The sequence below is a fragment of the Sparassis crispa genome (genome assembly GCF_003851025.1).
Source record: "Sparassis crispa DNA, contig_000005F, whole genome shotgun sequence".
NCBI lineage: Eukaryota > Fungi > Basidiomycota > Agaricomycetes > Polyporales > Sparassidaceae > Sparassis > Sparassis crispa.
In genome coordinates, this window is record NW_020939752.1 from 180093 (window position 1) to 197494 (window position 17402).

Genomic DNA, 17402 nt, shown 5'->3' on the forward strand with positions numbered 1-17402 from the left:
GATGTTCAATTATGCTCAGCCTGCGGGTTCTACTGAGCATTCATATCAACACAAAAACTCACGGGGACATCATGATATCCAAACATAGTCCGAGTGTTTTGCGCCAGGTCCGCTTAAGTTCTCGGCGGCACACCTTGGCTAGAAATACGTAGATTTGAAAAAAGTTTGTTGCGTATGGGACTTACGGTGTAGGTTAGAAGGTGACAGCGCATCGATGGCAGGAACGAACTGGACACATATCGATATCAACCGCAACTACAAGTTAAACCTCAAGTGACAGATCCTTGTTGAAGAAGCTGCTATCAAGGGCACACATGATCTCAGTTGCCACAGGAGGTGTATAGAGCACACTGGAACCTACAGCAGCATCAGAATGGAAGTATCGACGGTTCAAGCTACACCATCCGATTACGACGAACCACTCACCAACGTGCCCTCGTCCACCTTTGTGCACTTCCCTGCAACTTTGGGTTATGAAGTTACTGCAAGCGTTTCATCTCCAGTCCCTGGCCGTATCAGCCAAGTCGACCACGCCGACTAGGACCGATATCAGAAGTGATAGGCACACTTATTGTAGTGATAAAGGGAAGGCCAGTTGGATCCGAAGTCAGTTGCGTTGGACATCTGTTCAGTCTAATTTGGCCCAGGCATCATTGATGGGCATCCTGAGGTGACCGCGCCATTGTCCGAGAAGAGTGCTACCTCCGCAATGCCCAAAGATTTCAAAGTAGTGGTTGGCGTGTGCGACTTGTTGTAGTAATATCCCACTAGCTTTGTATCCGGTACTGCGATAGCCTGGTTGAGAAATTCAGAATCGCACCATGGGGCCCTCACAGACCTGGGCCTTCCAGAGAGGCGACAACGGACGTTGCATAATTCCCAGGAGTCCCAAACATCCGAGGCCGTGCTTATGGATGAGATCTAGAAATGCCTCGAAACATAAGGCGACCATAGCCTAGGGGTCGATTGTAACTGCTCAAAAACACAACTCTAGATCGATGTCGCTGTTCGCGTCGTACGACTTACGAGTGTTAAGAACGAAAGCTCTTCGGTCGGTGCCATGGTCTATAGGTGGAACTGCACCGCCACTGATGCACATTCAAATGTCTGCTCTCGGGTTGCTGTCTGCATACATCGTACATCGTTGGAACGATAAGTAATACAGGCCGAGACCAATATCAAACCGAAGCACAACTCACCGCAACTACAATTCCGACCACAACCGTAAACCATCACCATCTTGACCGAACCCCACTTTGGCCATCCCACCCCCTCTCCCGATGGCGATGTGCCTCCTCGACATCCTGGCGATTGAATACATCGCCGTACGCGCCCCCGCGCTCGTCCACGCCGCCGTACACCGTGCTGGGCGTCTCACTGCCCGCGAGTTCTCTTTTCCGCCTGCGGATCAGCTCCTGCGCTCGTGCGCGCTCAGAGGACTCGCGGGTCAACCGGGCAAGCTCTGGCGGCCGCGTGACGCTTGGTGCAGCGCCCTGGGAATTTGACTGGGGTTGTGATGCAGATGCAGGGAGGGCGCGCCGTGCTGGCGCGCGGTTGCTGCTAATCGGTGTGCCAGAACGAGCGGCGAGCTGGGTGTTAATCGAAGTAAGCGGGTCATTCACGGACTTCCGGGCCAGATCGCGCAACCTATCGAGATAATCCCAAATAAGCGTCTATTCGACAGAGCGGACGAGTGGAGCTCAAAAAATGTAGGCGTACTTGCGGTCGGGATTAAGCTCCCTGCTCTTGTCGGGGTCGCGATCTGAGTACCATGGCTTCAAATCTTTCTCCGCAGGCGCGAGCGGGATGCCCTTCTCCGTCTCTGCGGGCTCCCTCGGTCTTCTCGCTACGGGTATCAACTGCTAAGCGTCCAGACCATCAGTCGCCAGCGCCACGCCCTCGCAGCAAAAAATGAAGTAGACATACCCGCTCAACGTCCTCGAAGAAGTTGATGTGGCCGCCCGAAATGAGTGATGAAGGCTCCGCTCGAGACTGAGCTTGAGCTTGAGCTTGAGCCTCTGCGCTGATATCCTCGTCATCCTTCCGCTTCTTCCCCTTCCCCGCCCCGGCGCGCTGGCGCAGTAGATCCATTCGTGCCTCCGAGTCCTACGCGAGATGTCAGGGTCGAATCGCCAAGCAACAAAATAAAAGTAGTCTACGTACCGCTAGCATCATGCGCCCCTCCTCAACCGCCTCTGTCTGGCGCGCCTCCTCCTCATCGCGTCTCACGCGCTCGATGTTGTCCCGCCGGTAGGGGTGATACGACTTGTGGTGTGCGATGTTGAGTTTCCCCATGGCGTTTCGTATTAATCAGCGTGATCGCGTTGCGGTGTACACAGCAGCAGCTGCAGCGAAGCTCTAGTAAGTAGTGAATTTCGCAGCGACGGGTCTCCGCCGAGGAAGTTGGAAGACGATGATCACTACGCCAGGTCCGCGACCAGTCGCTTACGTCAGTCGAGAGAAATCGGCAGATGCCGGCGACATGGAACTTTCCGTTCATGGAAATGCTTGCCCAGGGATGTTTTCAACTGCGGAACTTTCATCAACTGCTACCGAGGTCCAACCAGCAATGGTAGTACACTAACCCACAACACTGCATCAGGCAAATCGTTGATAACAACAAGAAGCCAGCCTCGAGAGCTCGCTATACGGACCGAACCAAGCAAGACAGCAAGGGACGAATACAAAGTTAAAGCATGATAGATAGCAAAGCAGCCTCCTCGAGGCTCGAGCCGCCATTACGGGAAACATATACTGTGTAATCTTACTCTAGGATCAATTTCGAATTACTTGAGGGCAACACTCTCGCGGCAGAAGTCCAGCACGCACTGCGTGCTGTGTCCGTTTCCATGGAGAATCATAGTGTTCCTGACCGAGTGATGACGATGGTGCGCGAGGGTCGCCGAAGGATGTCATCGGACTCGTAGGACTGGATGCGCTTGACGAGCTCCATTCCGGAAACGACCTCGCCAAATACGACATTTCGCCGGTCACACCATGGGGCAGGGGCGGTGGTGATGAAGAACTGTGGCGGGCGTCAGTTATCAGCGTCAGCGCGACGTCGCGGGAGAGAACACATCAGTGCGGTGTAGTAGCTCACCTGAGAGGAGTTGCTGTTCGGGCCGCGGTTCGCCATCGAGAGCAGTCCCGGCTTGTCATGGCTCAGCCGGAAGTTCTCGTCTACAGGAGCACAGCCATACGCTGAGGGAGGATAACGGAGACAGCGGATATAGTCCACCTACCGGGAAAGCGAGACCCGTAGATTGACCTTCCACCACTCCCGTCGCCACCATCTATGTCGCCGCCTTGAATCATGAACTGCAAAGAAACGATACTCAACAATCACGCAGGAGGGGAGAACGGAGAAACTGCGAACCCCAGGCATGACGCGGTGAAAGCTGGAGTTGGCGTAACCATAACCATGCTCCCCTGTGGCCAGCTCACGGAAATTTCGAGCAGTCATTGGACAGATGGAGTCGAAAAGCCTGAGGACGATGCGGCCAGCTGGCACGTAATCAATCGAAACTTCAAACTGGAAATCGGACGCGGGGAGTGCACGTTGGGTTAAGAAATTTGCTGTGCAGATCGCAGTGGGAAGGGCACTCACGAAGACATCATGTCTACTAGCAGCAAATGCAGTCAGCATCGAGCAGCAATGATGAAAAAATCGGATGGGCGCACGCTGCCATGATTGTGTACAGAGGTGAGCGGGATGAAAATATGGGGGAGTGGAGGAGAGGAGATGAGAGAGAAGGATTGTCCATCCATTTTTTAGAGCTTGGGGAGGTGGCACTCGCGAGGGGAACCAGGAGGTCAGGATTAGTTTCCGGCAAAGTCCGCAATTTGTCGTGTGACGGGAAGTTGCCGGAGAGTTCCCCCGCCCGGCAGAGAACGCCATTAACTTGTGCGGAGATCGTCCGAGATCTCTTCCAGCGCAACTGCTTGTACTTCGCTGCGGTCGTGCGCAGGTGTCGTAAACCTGTCAACGCCAAATTTTCTCTCATTTCATTTTCTCCTTTCATTTCTCCCAGGTGGCGAATGGGAGAAACTGCGGTTTGCAGAACATCGATGGTCCGCCTTCTTTCATCCACTCTGCACATGTATGGCTAATTCCTTTGATTAATTGATGAATTCTCGTCCTCCCACCCGAAGCACCGTAGCGCGACGGACTGCTGAACTGTACAGTATGTGACATCATTGTCAGATGCATGTAAGTGACCATCGACTTCTTCCCGTGCTTCGCGTCGTTCACTCTCACTGCACATCTAGCTGCACACAGATTCGCTTACATCGCAATGTCATCACCTCGCGCTCCAGCTTATCTAGATGGGTATCTGCCCCAGCTCCAGCATTACGTGTCGTCATTGCACTTTGGGCTAGCTTTGTTGTTGCTCGACATGCCTTAATTTCCGTCGATGGCGCGGAACCAATATCGTCCCTCGACATAAAAAAATTGTGTGCTATCCAGCGTCAGGTTAAGCGCGTCGCAAACATCGGATGGGCGAATCCCATCTCGTGAACCATCACTTGGTGCTGGACGTGCATGTGCAGGTACACGCAGTGTGAAAGGACGAATATCATTACCGACGACGCCGAGCCGCGCGCTCACCCTGACAGCGAAGTCACCCAGATCCGTCTTTCTCGCGCTACAAAGAACACTGCTCAGAAGGGCGGCTGTCAGACCAGGAGACTGGAGACAGTTCACTCGGTCTCGGTTGTTTCATCCTCCAAGTACAGGTCGAGTACCAAGCGCTTCTCGCCTGTAATTCTGTGTGGTTCGACATAGTTTTCCTCCAGCGAGAGGCCATTGTGGACTCTGCACCACACCCGGTTACTCAAGATAAATTTCGACCACAGTTCTTGCAACACATACGCAATATTTTCGCCTCATGGCTATTTGCGCACCCGCACATCCAACTGCAGCTTTCGCACGTGTGGGTCACCTCAATTACTGAAGCCCCCCAGACAAACAGTGGGAGATATCTCCTCCGGTTTTCCCCATTCGCTGGGGTGGTACTCACGACAGCCGCTCCCGGCGGCCATCTCCCAATCTGCGTCTTCAAACTGAGCAGCTGCTTCACATAGGCCGTCATTCTGCGATGCGCGCTGGAGCATGCCATATGCACCCGCTCGTCCGCTCACCTCTCAGCGACCCTGTCCGTCGCCATCGTCTCTGTGTTCATCAACAACTATAGATACCCACCTCACGCCTGTGTCGCAAGGGCCGGTAAAGTTCACACGCAGCGCTCCCGGCGGTGACCACCGGGCTCGACTCAGAGAACACGCTGCGGTCTCGCGGCATGTTGCGACTTCGAGGTCAATTGCCGTGAAGATTACTCCGGCAGTTCCATCTACTGCATTGTCAGAAGCCAGTGCGCTCGTGGCGGAGATATCCGGGGGCGCAGCTATGCTTCTGGCTCCGTAGATCTCTAACTTATGTGCAATACGCCACTCAGCGCGGACCTATTGTGCAGGAACAATGTGTTTCGCAGTAACTCCTTCCTAGCAGACTCGGGGCTGATGACATGACTGTGCTAATAATTACCTATCAACTCACGCAACGCCTGCGGCACGATTGGTGAGCGGAACGCGAATTGGAGGATAGGCCTTCGCAAACATGCGTAAGTTCACCTGCACTTGATGCATTCCTATGCGCTATCTTGGGCGCAGTTCGTCTGCATACTTGTGACGCTGATCTTCACACTTCTGCCGGCTCGCCCTTCCCATGATCATGTCTTGGAAGCAGCATTGGCACGATCAGCTGTTTGTAGGCGGTGCACCCCAGCTCGTGAAAACCCGCTCCGCACGGTAGGTCCCATTGTTCTCCTTTCGTCGCAAAAACTCCTTGCATATGCTCAACCAAAGTGAGCGGCAGCACATGTACAGCGCTGCAGGGTATCCATTGTATACCTTTTTTGCTACTTTTTCAGTGCCATCAATCATCACGGAAAGTTCCGATACAGCGCGGTCGCCCCAGAATTCTCGGCTCTCATATGTGGGCGTTTTGAGCTTAGCGGCAATGGCACCCAAATGGCACCAGCGGAATGAATGCTGGACGGGAGAGTTGCAGCGCGGACGCTTTGTCAAGCCGGGTCCTGGACGCTCACTAGCGTTCATGAAGCGTTTTTGTACATACCCCATTACCGCATCCCAAACTTGGACAGATTGATTATTGAACCCATTTGAATGCAGACTTATCTCTCTACCATACGTGCAGACTCAATTCTCAACACATTCAATACCCTCTGAGGTGACAAAATCCTGAGATGCTTGCTGCGTCCTTAGTTACATTTCGTAATATCTGTCTCAGCGCGGGAATTGACACGGTCGTGTACACTGTGGTAAGTCGGACACGCCGAACTGAAAGATTGTTGTGTATCATATGATCGAATTGCAGGGACGTAACTCCTGTAGATCGGGATCCCACGCAGAACCTTCGGAGCCCGCGTTTGACAGATATTACGCAACAGCAGGAGAAAAACACAAATTTGCTGCGTACAACTGCACGAAACGCATTCTGCCCCTTGTCATGAGGGATCTCGACCCAGTTGACCCGCACTGCATTTCGGTGCCAACGGACCCCAACGGCCCCGATGGGTACAGGTGAACATATAACTTTAACCCTTGCGTGGGAGTAGCACTTGTGGCGTTGTGATGATCACCAAGTAGGGCGACGCTCGATGCGGATCGGACTCCCTGCAACAGGAAGGGAAGTGACAAGATTCATAGGTAAGTGCTTGGCGTTTCCTCAAGTAAAGGGCGTTGAGCTGCTCCGGGGACATTTTAGTTCTGGTACTGTAATGGGCATCACCTGAGCTGTCCGACAACGGGATTGAGATGGTTCCATAAGTCGTCGCTCTCGCCTCAGGTCCGATGACGGCTTCCGTCGACGCACAGCATTCAACTTCTTCGAAGCTCGGAGCTATCTTCAAGTGTAAGTTCACCGCCATTGAAGGGCGAGTTTGATCCTCGGAAACACAGGAATCCACGGAAGAAGCTCGATCCGTTCCCTTTAACCTGTCACGGAGAGAAGTCTTAGTCTCAGAACATAACTTGACACAAGATATGCTCCAGTCAGCAACCATCAGACCGCCGCAGTCCGCGTCGCGCCACTAGAAGTTTTTCAAAGTACAGTAAGCACAAATACCATAAATAGGTAGGTCACCCACAGAACAACCTGCTGAGTCTGCAGAAAGCCCCGATCCAGTCGCGTGGAAGATGTGTACCCACACCGCCGCCACAGCTTTGCCACAGTGCAATTTGTCAATCAAGAATTTCGAAAAGGGAGAGCACGGTAACTTCGTTAAGCGGACAATGAGGCCGAGGACCGGTCAGATAGGCTCAGGATTTTGCCTACTCACCGGTAGAATGAGACGGCGACCAGGACTATGCTACACACGTCGCCGGTCCACCGGGAGCAAATTTACTGCTGAACAGACCGTGTGATTGAGAGAAATACAAGGATGGGTAATCACTCTTCTTTACGAGGACGCCGCCTTACTCGAGACGGTATATCTGCAAGCCGTCATCTTTAATGTTACATGCGTTATAATTTATGACGGTCACGAACCTCAGTTTGAAGCGGCCTCTCGTTGACTTCGTCGAAATAAATCTTTGAGAAATTCGTGTCGATATTCGAAAAATTTTCGGCGGTTGCCATTGGTCCTCCACGTTGTCGGCACGTTGCGTTCCTTCCACTCCGATCCCATTTAGGAAACTTCTGAAGTTCGATTTCCAGGAGGCCAAGCCTTCAGTCGAAGTGAATATGAGTAAAATCCAAGAAGACAACGCCACGATGAAGGCTTATCGAGTACACAAAAAACACCGAAGGATGCATCTAATCTCCGGCCACTGTCCTCTGAATGCTCAGGCGTACAAGATTAGCCAGGAGTTGGTGGAGGTTGAGAAGGAAGGAAACCGATGTCCGCTAAGCAACATCTCTAATTCATAGCCATCTCCGTGACGCCGGCATACTAAAGCAGAATAAATCCATAGGACCACTGGCATCTATCGACTTCTCAGATGAAGACGGAGGGAAGCAAGAAGTCAATATCTATCCGGAGGGGCACATGATCATCGGTCCTTGCGGAAAGTAAGATGATCAATTTCCAGGTAGGGCTGAGATAAGGGCAGTGGCATTGCAGGGAAGGAGGGAAAATGTCGTTTTCCGATATTCGCACAGAGTAAGCTCCCGCAGCACGCGAATATCCATGGAATCAGAATTCTCAGTTCCTTGGACTCACACGAAAGACAGACAGATTCACTGTGTCCGTCGGAAGGACGTTCAAAATGCAGCCTCATGTTTTTAAGACCTATGGAAAGTGCGAACAGAAACATCGGTAACACTTGAACTGCCATTTCGAAAGTTTGTGGTTTTCCATGTGTACGTATCGATCACTGAAGCTCTGTTGGTCCTTAGCAGCGTTATGCTGTCACAAAGAAGTGCATTGCCCATTCGACGCAAGCTTCGTGTATTCATGTCCGCACCCACGGTGCATGGGTCACCAGACGCGAGCACACAAATAGAGACGTGAAAGCCATATGACCGGAACTTGGATTGCAGCTGTTATTAATGCATGACAGCAGAGAAGTAGCCGACCTGCTGCACCCATCGATAATCAGATATGCTACACACGGTGCGTACGTTTACCTTGCCGGCGACGACTGAAGCGATGGCTCAGGAAGCCTCAACCAATGGGAGACGTACCCAGGATGAGGAACCAGGCTTTGTGCGACGGGATTCGTGCCGCATCTCCATGTGTCGTCTCCTTGATGAACTTGCATGTCTTTCACAAAGCGACGCTGGTAACGATGTGTCAAGGGTATTCTAGCGCCTTGCATGAGAACAAACCATTACGCGTGGTTGTCGAACAAGGAAGACATCCGGTTGGTAGCTTTCCAGGCTCGTCCGTAAACCCAGAACCCATCGAAGAGAAATGAGATACCATCGACATCCAATAAATATTAGAGACAGAATGACAAATTACCCAGCCTTAATTTTGCTTGAATAGTCCATGTTGCGACCGGTAAGGTTATATCGTTCACTACGCTAGGACTTCGTCCCTATATCCACCAGATTATTTATTATGGTCTAATCAGCCGATAAACACTCTACGGAGAACTGACAGGTGTTGTCGAGCAATACACCCGTGTAAGCTCGGCGAGGGACAATTCACGCCGCAGGTATCATCTTGTAATAACATTGGCCATAAAAACAGGGTCATTAGATCATAGTTTAGAGTGAAATTAGTATGTACGCTTGAAGTGCACATTGTTGGTCGTAGACGAACTTCCGTGTGTGTCACGCGATCTGGGGCCGGCGCCGAGGTGGTGCCGCTACTTGCTTTCTCACCATAACATTCAATCTTTGAAGATCAACTTGTTCGTCCTGATCTGCGACAGAGAACTGTACAGACATCTGTGAGGATGCAGCAAGTTATGAAGGCAATCAAATGTACTGCTGATAGTAAGATCATGGGCGACGAAGTCGTCCGTTTCTTGATACTTGGGGTGAGGCCCATTTTTCGCCTTCTAGTTCTTTGACCTCACGTTGCTGCAGTTTTAGCTTTCCCGCTGCAGAATCAGTGCAGATGGAGTACTTTAATTTCACACTTCAAGAGGCTGAGGAAACGTCTCACGTCAGTCTTCCATGGTACTCTCATTCCCGACCGCAGCGTACAGACACTGTCCTGTATTTGCCATTTTCACTAGTATCACATACTACAACGATGTTGTTCTCATTGTGACAGTGCATCTCGAAGGCACCTTCTGTCTTACGTGTGCGTGATCGACCGCGATCCTGCGCCCCACAACTCGCATGTAGATGCATCCTCCTCACGCCGTGCGCTGGTACCTTACTCGAGTTGTGGCGGTCGCAAGGGTATGCTGTCGATCCAATCATGCGGCGTTGGGTTCCGGTTGATTTGCCTGAAATTGATAGTTCTACGTCTACTTCATCGCTGCAATGTGGTGACTCATCGTCTAGACCTAAGGCGATCTTCTACTGGTACTCAGTTCGCTGCACTCCCTCCAGGTCGCTGTGGCTGTTGATTCCGCCTCCCAGACGTGATTGTTCGAGACATTGACCGACTTACGTCTGGATGATGATCTGGTTGGGGTATGTCCGTAATCACTGCGAATTGGACACGATGACTAATGCCTATGTGGTCTTCATACAACTAGCTAAGGAAGTAGCCAAGTTCATGAGCGCCCACATGTCGCTCCCAAATTTGCGGCTGCCATTTTCTCGAGGACTACAAGTGATTTGGTGAATCATCTAATCGCCCTCTACAATCCGGTGCCAATCGCCGTTACATCATACCAGCACGCCATGAATTGATGGGCCTACGGGTTGCCAGGCAATCGCGCAAACCCTCTGTTGTGTTGAGAATCGAACGTTGCAGATTATTGTGAGTTAACCTTCTTCGGGATCGAACAACCAACTAGAACGGTGGTTCCCTCCCTTACAGTCTGATGTGTTGATTAACGCTGTCCTATCTCATAGCTCCCGGTAGCGAAGACAGGCGTTTAAAAGCTTCGTGTAGCGCGCCATCTGACCTGCAATTCCCTCCCCCCCGATGGTGCATTCTATTGCGGTATTGCGATATACTTCAGAGTGTCCGCTGCGTTCTAGGGAGTTTGTATGGTACGCTTGCAGCCGTTCAAACTCCTTTTTACTTTGACGCTCAGTGCACCTGACGATTCTTCAGACGCCCTCACTTTGTATCTTCAAGTTCTACAATACATTTCAGCGTCATCTTAAGAGCGCCACGTCCATCCTACCTCCCACACTAACCCGAACCGATCCCACGAACATGTGCGCTCCGCGTGCGTGCCCTAACCTTATACTTTGTATATTAACTATAATGTTGCTGTTCATGTTCTATCAACCTTCCGTCTCCTGCCAGCTAGGCCTCCACGCTGAACCATGTCCAACGGATCCGTATCTTTTCTTCCTTCTCAGGTCGACGCGCCTGTTTCTACGAGGCCACTCACTACCTCCGCGTCCCCGTTCGATCTGCTCTACGCCGATATCGTGCTCTTCTTCCAAAACTGGAGATATCTCCCTGGAATAGTCCTTCCCCTCACACCAACGCCTTCCGGGCCACTTGACGAGTTATACCCTTCAGTGGCGAATCTATGGGCAATCTCTGTCCATGTCGTCCTGATCGTCATAGAAGGTGTTTACATCCTGTCTATTCCTCTATCGCCGTTCTTCGTCAATGCAGCTTTCATCGCGTACTCTGGCACTGTCCTGATTATCGTGTATATGATCTGTTTCCTTTTGAACAAGGGTGTAAGCGGGGAGTTTGTGTTTAGCGATGAACATTTGCTAGAAGGATACGAGAAGAGGGACGGGGAAGTCTGGGTATTTGTGAATGGTGTCGCCGTGGGGTAAGCGCAGCGCCTAACACTTGTCCGTTGATCGAGCTATACTTATCCGGCGCTAGAAAGCACTGGTTGAAGAGCAACGTGAACAGACTCTCGGAAACATTCCGCCGACGCATCATCGGCGTCCACAATCCTACGTGAGCGTTAGTCTCGACGGATGGATCGAACCAATACTAATATAGCGTGATCACAGCGGCGGGATCATTTTTGACGTCATCCAATGCCTCGTCCAGCGCGACTTCTCCTACGACACGCCGGACGTGCGCCAGAGCTACGCCTACCTGAAAACCGCGCTGCTCGACCAGTCCGTGCACAAAGTCGTGTTCCTCGCGCACTCGCAGGGCGGCATCATCGCGTCCATGGCGCTCGACTGGCTGTACGCCGAGCTCCCCGCGGCGGCCCTGTCCAAGCTCGAAGTGTACACCTTCGGCTGCGCGGCGAACCACTTCAACAACCCCGCGCGGCGCGCGTCCCACGTCCACCCCTACGACCGCCAACCCAACGGCACGTCCCCTCCCGCTCCCACGAACGGGCACACGCCGCACGACGCGCGCATCGTCCCGCACATCGAGCACTACGCGAACGGGCGCGACTTCGTCTCGCGCTGGGGCGTGCTGCACTTCGCCGCGTCCGCCTGCGCGAACCGCTTCGCGGGGCGCGTGTTCGAGCAGCGCGGCGCGAGCGGGCACCAGCTGGACCAGCACTACCTCGACACGATGTTCCCGCTCGACGCCGCGCGCACGCGCGTGCGCGAGGAGAACGCGTTCATGGACGCGCCGTGCGAGGTCGATGCGGAGCTGGTGGTCGCCAGGGAGCAGCCGGCGGCGGACGCGATTGGCCGGGCGCGGCGCAAGGGGAGCGGCGAGGAGCTGCGCCGCAGGTACGTTGACGCTGCGCGGGCGCAGGCGGCTGCTGCGAGGACGATGCGGGTGAAGGACTTGAGCCGGCTTTGGCTCTACCGAAACGGAGAGGTGCCTGAGCATATCCCGGCGTCCCCTATAGCGAACTAGGCTGGAAATGTCCCTGATACGCCGCTGAATGGATACATCTACGTTCCCATGTTGTGATCAGTCTCTCAGGATCTGTCGGCCAACAATCTAACCTTACATGCACGCACGTTCGCAAAATCGTTGAGCACCTCCGGGAGTTAGAACGCACGATATTTAGCAGACTGTGATGAAGGGACCTTGTCGACAACTCTACCGAAAACATCCATTGCATAACGTACATCCCCTGAATTACAGTCACCGAGCAAAACACATACGGGCGAGCACAATATTAGCAGAGCAATACGATACGGTACCGTAAGATGAAAAAAAAGATTCCACCCCAGCAGCCCAAAGCCCAAAACCATCGCACCTACTTACTTCCCACAAACCTTCACGATATGCTGCCTAACCCTCGGCCACACCACCCCCGCCGCGCGCTCGCCCATCCAACAATCCAGGTGCCCAAACCCATCAAACACGTCGCGCTCATACCTGCCCCGGACAAACGCGTTCCGCAGCGTCGTATACGACACGTCCGTCGCGCTCGGCGCATACACCACGTTCTCGCTGCCCGAGAAGAAGAAAATCGGCACCCCCTCGAGCCGCGCCAGGTTCGCCTTGTCCACCAGGCTCACCGGGGGCTCGTGCTGGTCCGGCGCGCGGGGCCCCGGCCACGTCGTCACCACCCCGCTCGTGCCCATGTGCATCAGATGCGAGAGCGCGCGCATCGACACCCCGCCGAGGAAGTCGGACAGCACCGAATGCGTCTGCGAGTTCAGGTTCTGATGCGACCAAAGCCTGTATCACACAATCAGCACCAGCGTCCCCGTAGCACAAACGGACCAAACGTAACGTACCTCCCGAACACCAGCTCAGACCGATGGCACACGACCGAGTTGCATATCTCCTTGCGCGGGCCCACGGGGTAAAATCGCAGCGCCTGGTTCATCGCCTGCTGCACGAGCGAGTCCTCGGGGCTGCTCGTGCACGAGAACCAGCCCCCGGCGACCTTGCCGTAGATCGCGGTGAGCGGGACAGGAAGGCTGGCCTTGACCATATTCACCCGCGCAAAGTTCGGGTTCATAAACACGTTCGACGCCGTGACGCCCTTGATGCGCGCAGCGGGGATCGTCCCGTCCAGGAGCCCCATCGACAACGCAATCGAGCCCGCACAGTGCGCGATGACGTACACCTGTGGATACCGTTGTACGATGTACTCCAACGCCGCGGCGACGTCGAGCCGCGCGTCGTACGTCGTCCACCCATTCTGCGCAATCGGCGTCCGCCCGACGCGGTGCGTGATGCAGAAGCACGTCGCGCCGGAGCGCGTGAAGAACTCAATCGCGTTGACTTCCAGAGTGGGCATGGCGAATATCTGCTGGTCGACTGCAGCGCCGGGGACGAACAAAATCGGCACATCGTTCCGGATCTGCACCGTGCTCGCGTCCCGCCTCACGTCAGGCTTCCACATGTGCAGCGTGGTGCGAACACCGTCGGCGGCGGTGACTTGGGTAGTCTCCGCCGGGGGAGTCTTGGGGATAAACCCGTTGGGCGACACGCCGGGCCACTGGAGCATGCTCAGAGGCGCAAAGAGGAAGTTCGCCGTCTGCTTGGTGAAGTACGTCAAGAACTGCCCCGTGGCCCCGAGACGACTAAACAGGCTGGAGCCCGTAGCAGCAAATGTCGTGAGCTCACTGCTAAAGCCGAGGGGCGCGATGCGCAGCACCCCGCGGGCAACCACGCTCTTGTCCCTGGGGCGCGTGATAGTGACGTAGAGCGTAGACGTCGCCTTCCAGGTGCGCCACACCGAAAACGCGACGGACGGGTTGACGACCTTGTACCCGTTGAAGTGCAGCACCTCGCCCTCGACGCTCAGCATATCAAAATTGTACACGAGGTTCTGCGTGTCGGGCGCCCGAGGATCATTGCTGAAGAGCTGGAACGTCCCGCGGAGAACCATGAAGGGGTGCTTGCTGAGAGCGCCGCAGGTGAACGTCCCGGTGAGCATCGCAGGATGGTCAAGCTGATGCACCACTAGTGATGTTGTCCATCAGCACACAAACACCGGAGGAGAACGAAAACTCACAGGTACGGACGTCCCACCCATGGACGCTCAGGAAGAACCGCGCAGAGCTCGACACGCCCCGCGCAGCGTTCTCCGCGACGGTGAAGTCTTCAATATCGTTGCCCACATACATGAAGCCCTCCATCACCTCGGAGAACTGGACGCCAGAGCTATCACCAGCCTTCGCAGAGTTAATGATCTTAATAGCCTTTTTCAGGTCCCGCGTCAGGTCGAGCCGCCGCGCCGGAGGCCCGGTCAGGTCGAGGAGCCCGTTCGGCGTGTCGTAGTCGATCTTGACGCCGTTCTTCACGGCGACATGCTCGACGCTCCGCTCCGCCAGCGCTGTGATGGTCGCGAACGGGTTCACTCCCAACGCAGTCGGAATCACGCTCCCGTCCACGCAGACGAGACCGTTGTGGTGCTCCGTACCATTTCCTGTCAGGAGCTCACCATACTGGGTCGTCGCACCCTGGTCCGCGGTGCCATCGGAGCTGAAGTTCGCCCCTCCAATGGGGTGGACGGTGATCTACCACAATATCTCAAAATACAATCCCAGAATCGATCGTGAATCTCACGCACCTCTTGCTCGTCGAACATCGCATAGAACGGGCTGTTGATGAACGTCCCGCCCACGGCATTCGTCGCCTTCGCCAGGACGCCGTTCAGATACTTGACGTGCTCGCTCCGCCCGACACCGAGGAACTTGACGAGCGGCTTCCCCTCACCGTTCAGCGTCAACGTAGCCTGGTTGCTGTCATGGCTCATGATCAAGTACACCTGCGTGCGCTCCGTGCTGCCCCCAGATGTATACGGACCAAGGACCTGGCTGACTTGGCGGGAAACGAAGTGGCGAAGGCGCTGTATGGGCCCCCATGGCTTCGGGAAGACCTTACCGGGCATAACGTTGAGCATCAACTGCAGGTTCGGAACGAGCGCCTCGGGGACGGCGCCCTCCTCGATGACGAATCCATCGAGTGGATTGGCCTGCGCCCGCCGGTCAATCACGCCTGTGATCGTGGGCCCGACCGGGCGCGCGGGGTCCACGTATGCGCGTCCAAGTGCGTGCGCCTCATAGTCGGTGTTGTACCCAAACGCGAGGATGTCTCCGTTCCCGCTCATCCCCATGCCCACGGTCCGCGACATCGGCAGCCCAAGCTGCTTGCTCCGAAGTAAAATCTCCGTCGTGCCCAGCGTTCCGGCTCCGAGGAAGACGAACTTCTTCGCATGCACCCACATCAGCTCCTTGTCGAATAAACTTCGGAACGCGCTTCGGCAGGTGCCATGCCACGCGAAGAAAACAATGTATCCTTCGCCGTTCGGCGCCTTCTGGACATACCGCACCTCCGATTCACAAAAGCTGCGCATATACGAAGATTAGGCGTGAGGCACAGAGCAGAGAATGCCGATGCTTACATCTCTGCGCCCCAGTTCCAGGCATCGGATAGGTAATTGACCAGCGTGCTGCTCTTGCTCCCGTCGTTCACGCCCGTCGAGTCCATACCGCTGCCCGTGCTCGCGTACATCATCACCCCAGTCGAGTTCGGGCCATCTTCGAAGCGTGTCGTCTGCGGCGGGCGATAGAAATTCTTCTGCCATCCTAGCTTCTCAGCCTGAGTCTCGAGGAGTTTCAGCTTGTCGAGGGGAGGGTACGACTCGGGATAGCTTTCGGGCTGGAGTACGGAAGCAGCCCGTTCGTAATCTGGAGACGAGTGAGCGAAGAGAAGATAACAAGCGAGACGACGACGCACATTTGTCAAGGACAGTTGGATCGTTCTTGATGTCCTCCGGCCAATCTTCCTTGGAGAGTGATCCTTTGTCGGCCTCCAGGAAGATGTTCGCGTTCAAGAGACTGGTTCCTCCGAGGCCTGCGACGAGTCGTTCCGAATCAAGAACCGTAAAACTAGCAGAAGAAGACGCATATAGTCACCGTTTCCGACGAAAACGTTCTGTCCCTCGCCGATGGTGAGATGGTAGAGGCCCATCGGATCGCCCACTTCGACATATGCGCCTTTGGTAGAGGCAGAGCGGCCCTGCACACGGACGTTCGGCGCAGCCTCGGCCAAAGTGCTCGGGTACTCCCCGGCTGCGGGAAGTGCGTCAACAACCAAACCTGCGGACGAGATCGAGACCGGAGACTCACGCCATCGCTCTTTTCCCCGCTCGAGCACGCACACGGACTGGCCGCCCCTGGCCATACGGCTGGCAGCGACACCGCCGCCGTACCCGCTGCCGACGACGACGACATCGTAGGTGGGGCGCAGGAGCTCGACGGGCTTGGAGATGCGGGGGAACTTGCGGGGGGTCATGTGCGGGTGGTGCTCGTCGCCCGACCCGGGGGCGAAGGCGGGAGACTCGAAGGCGGGGCTGGTGTTGAAGGGGTCGGGGATGACGGCGTTGGGGGTCGAGGCTTGCGAGGAGGAGCCGTCGTCGGACATGGTGGGGGAGGGAGAGACGAGGGCGTCTGTGAGGACGCCGAGCAGATGATATATATAGCTGGGCGCGCTGGCGACAGATGGAATGGAGCTTCGGGAAGGATTTTGGGCAAGCTCCTGCATTCAGTAGCTCGTGCCACGGCGCCTGGAAGGCGCAACGGGCCTGTCCCATTTCCCAGCCGTCCTCCTTGGAGTGCCGCAGCACTATAGTTGTCGCCGAGACGGGCGATGAATTGCATAAGAAGGCGTAGGGACCGCGGAAGGCGTCAAGGACGAATTGCGGGAGACAGGCTTAAGCTGGACAGACAGTGGATGTAGGTGGGCAGGTAGACATGCGTTCAGCGCGTCCGTGCGATCGGATCTGTTCCGTCAGATTGGCGCCTTACCAGATGCTTCCGAATGTGGCAAGTTCGTCGTTTCGCGGCAGTCCTAGTCAACCTCGGGACTCCCACTGCGGGCGTGAGCGAACAGAGGAGTACGGGATTGGCGGCAGCATGTTGCTGTCGACTTTGGAAACCTCCCTTA

At 55.0% G+C, this 17402-nt stretch overlaps 5 protein-coding genes across 5 annotated transcripts; 2 read left to right on the forward strand and 3 right to left on the reverse strand.

Moving 5' to 3' along the window:
* Positions 1-373: 373 nt before the first annotated feature.
* SCP_0600700 (hypothetical protein) lies at positions 374-541 on the forward strand (the record flags this gene model as incomplete). The annotated part of the gene is made up of 1 exon (XM_027759204.1): positions 374-541. The coding sequence occupies one exon, from the start codon at positions 374-376 to the stop codon at positions 539-541; it is 168 nt and encodes a 55-aa protein (XP_027615005.1).
* Positions 542-1232: 691 nt separating this feature from the next.
* On the reverse strand, positions 1233-2295 carry SCP_0600710 (hypothetical protein; the record flags this gene model as incomplete). Its single annotated transcript, XM_027759205.1, has 4 exons — positions 1233-1647; positions 1720-1862; positions 1927-2106; positions 2164-2295. The coding sequence occupies 4 exons, from the start codon at positions 2293-2295 to the stop codon at positions 1233-1235; spliced, it is 870 nt and encodes a 289-aa protein (XP_027615006.1).
* Positions 2296-2857: 562 nt separating this feature from the next.
* SCP_0600720 (Peptidyl-prolyl cis-trans isomerase) lies at positions 2858-3689 on the reverse strand (the record flags this gene model as incomplete). The annotated part of the gene is made up of 6 exons (XM_027759206.1): positions 2858-3025; positions 3101-3180; positions 3243-3318; positions 3377-3532; positions 3608-3623; positions 3682-3689. 6 exons carry the CDS (start codon positions 3687-3689, stop codon positions 2858-2860), a joined length of 504 nt encoding a protein of 167 aa, XP_027615007.1.
* Positions 3690-10927: 7238 nt separating this feature from the next.
* On the forward strand, positions 10928-12401 carry SCP_0600730 (hypothetical protein; the record flags this gene model as incomplete). The annotated part of the gene is made up of 3 exons (XM_027759207.1): positions 10928-11394; positions 11451-11528; positions 11585-12401. 3 exons carry the CDS (start codon positions 10928-10930, stop codon positions 12399-12401), a joined length of 1362 nt encoding a protein of 453 aa, XP_027615008.1.
* A 353-nt stretch (positions 12402-12754) lies between these two features.
* Positions 12755-17000, reverse strand: SCP_0600740 (hypothetical protein; the record flags this gene model as incomplete). Its single annotated transcript, XM_027759208.1, has 8 exons — positions 12755-13178; positions 13238-14414; positions 14467-14971; positions 15025-15802; positions 15859-16144; positions 16194-16310; positions 16373-16528; positions 16586-17000. The coding sequence occupies 8 exons, from the start codon at positions 16998-17000 to the stop codon at positions 12755-12757; spliced, it is 3858 nt and encodes a 1285-aa protein (XP_027615009.1).
* Positions 17001-17402: the final 402 nt, after the last annotated feature.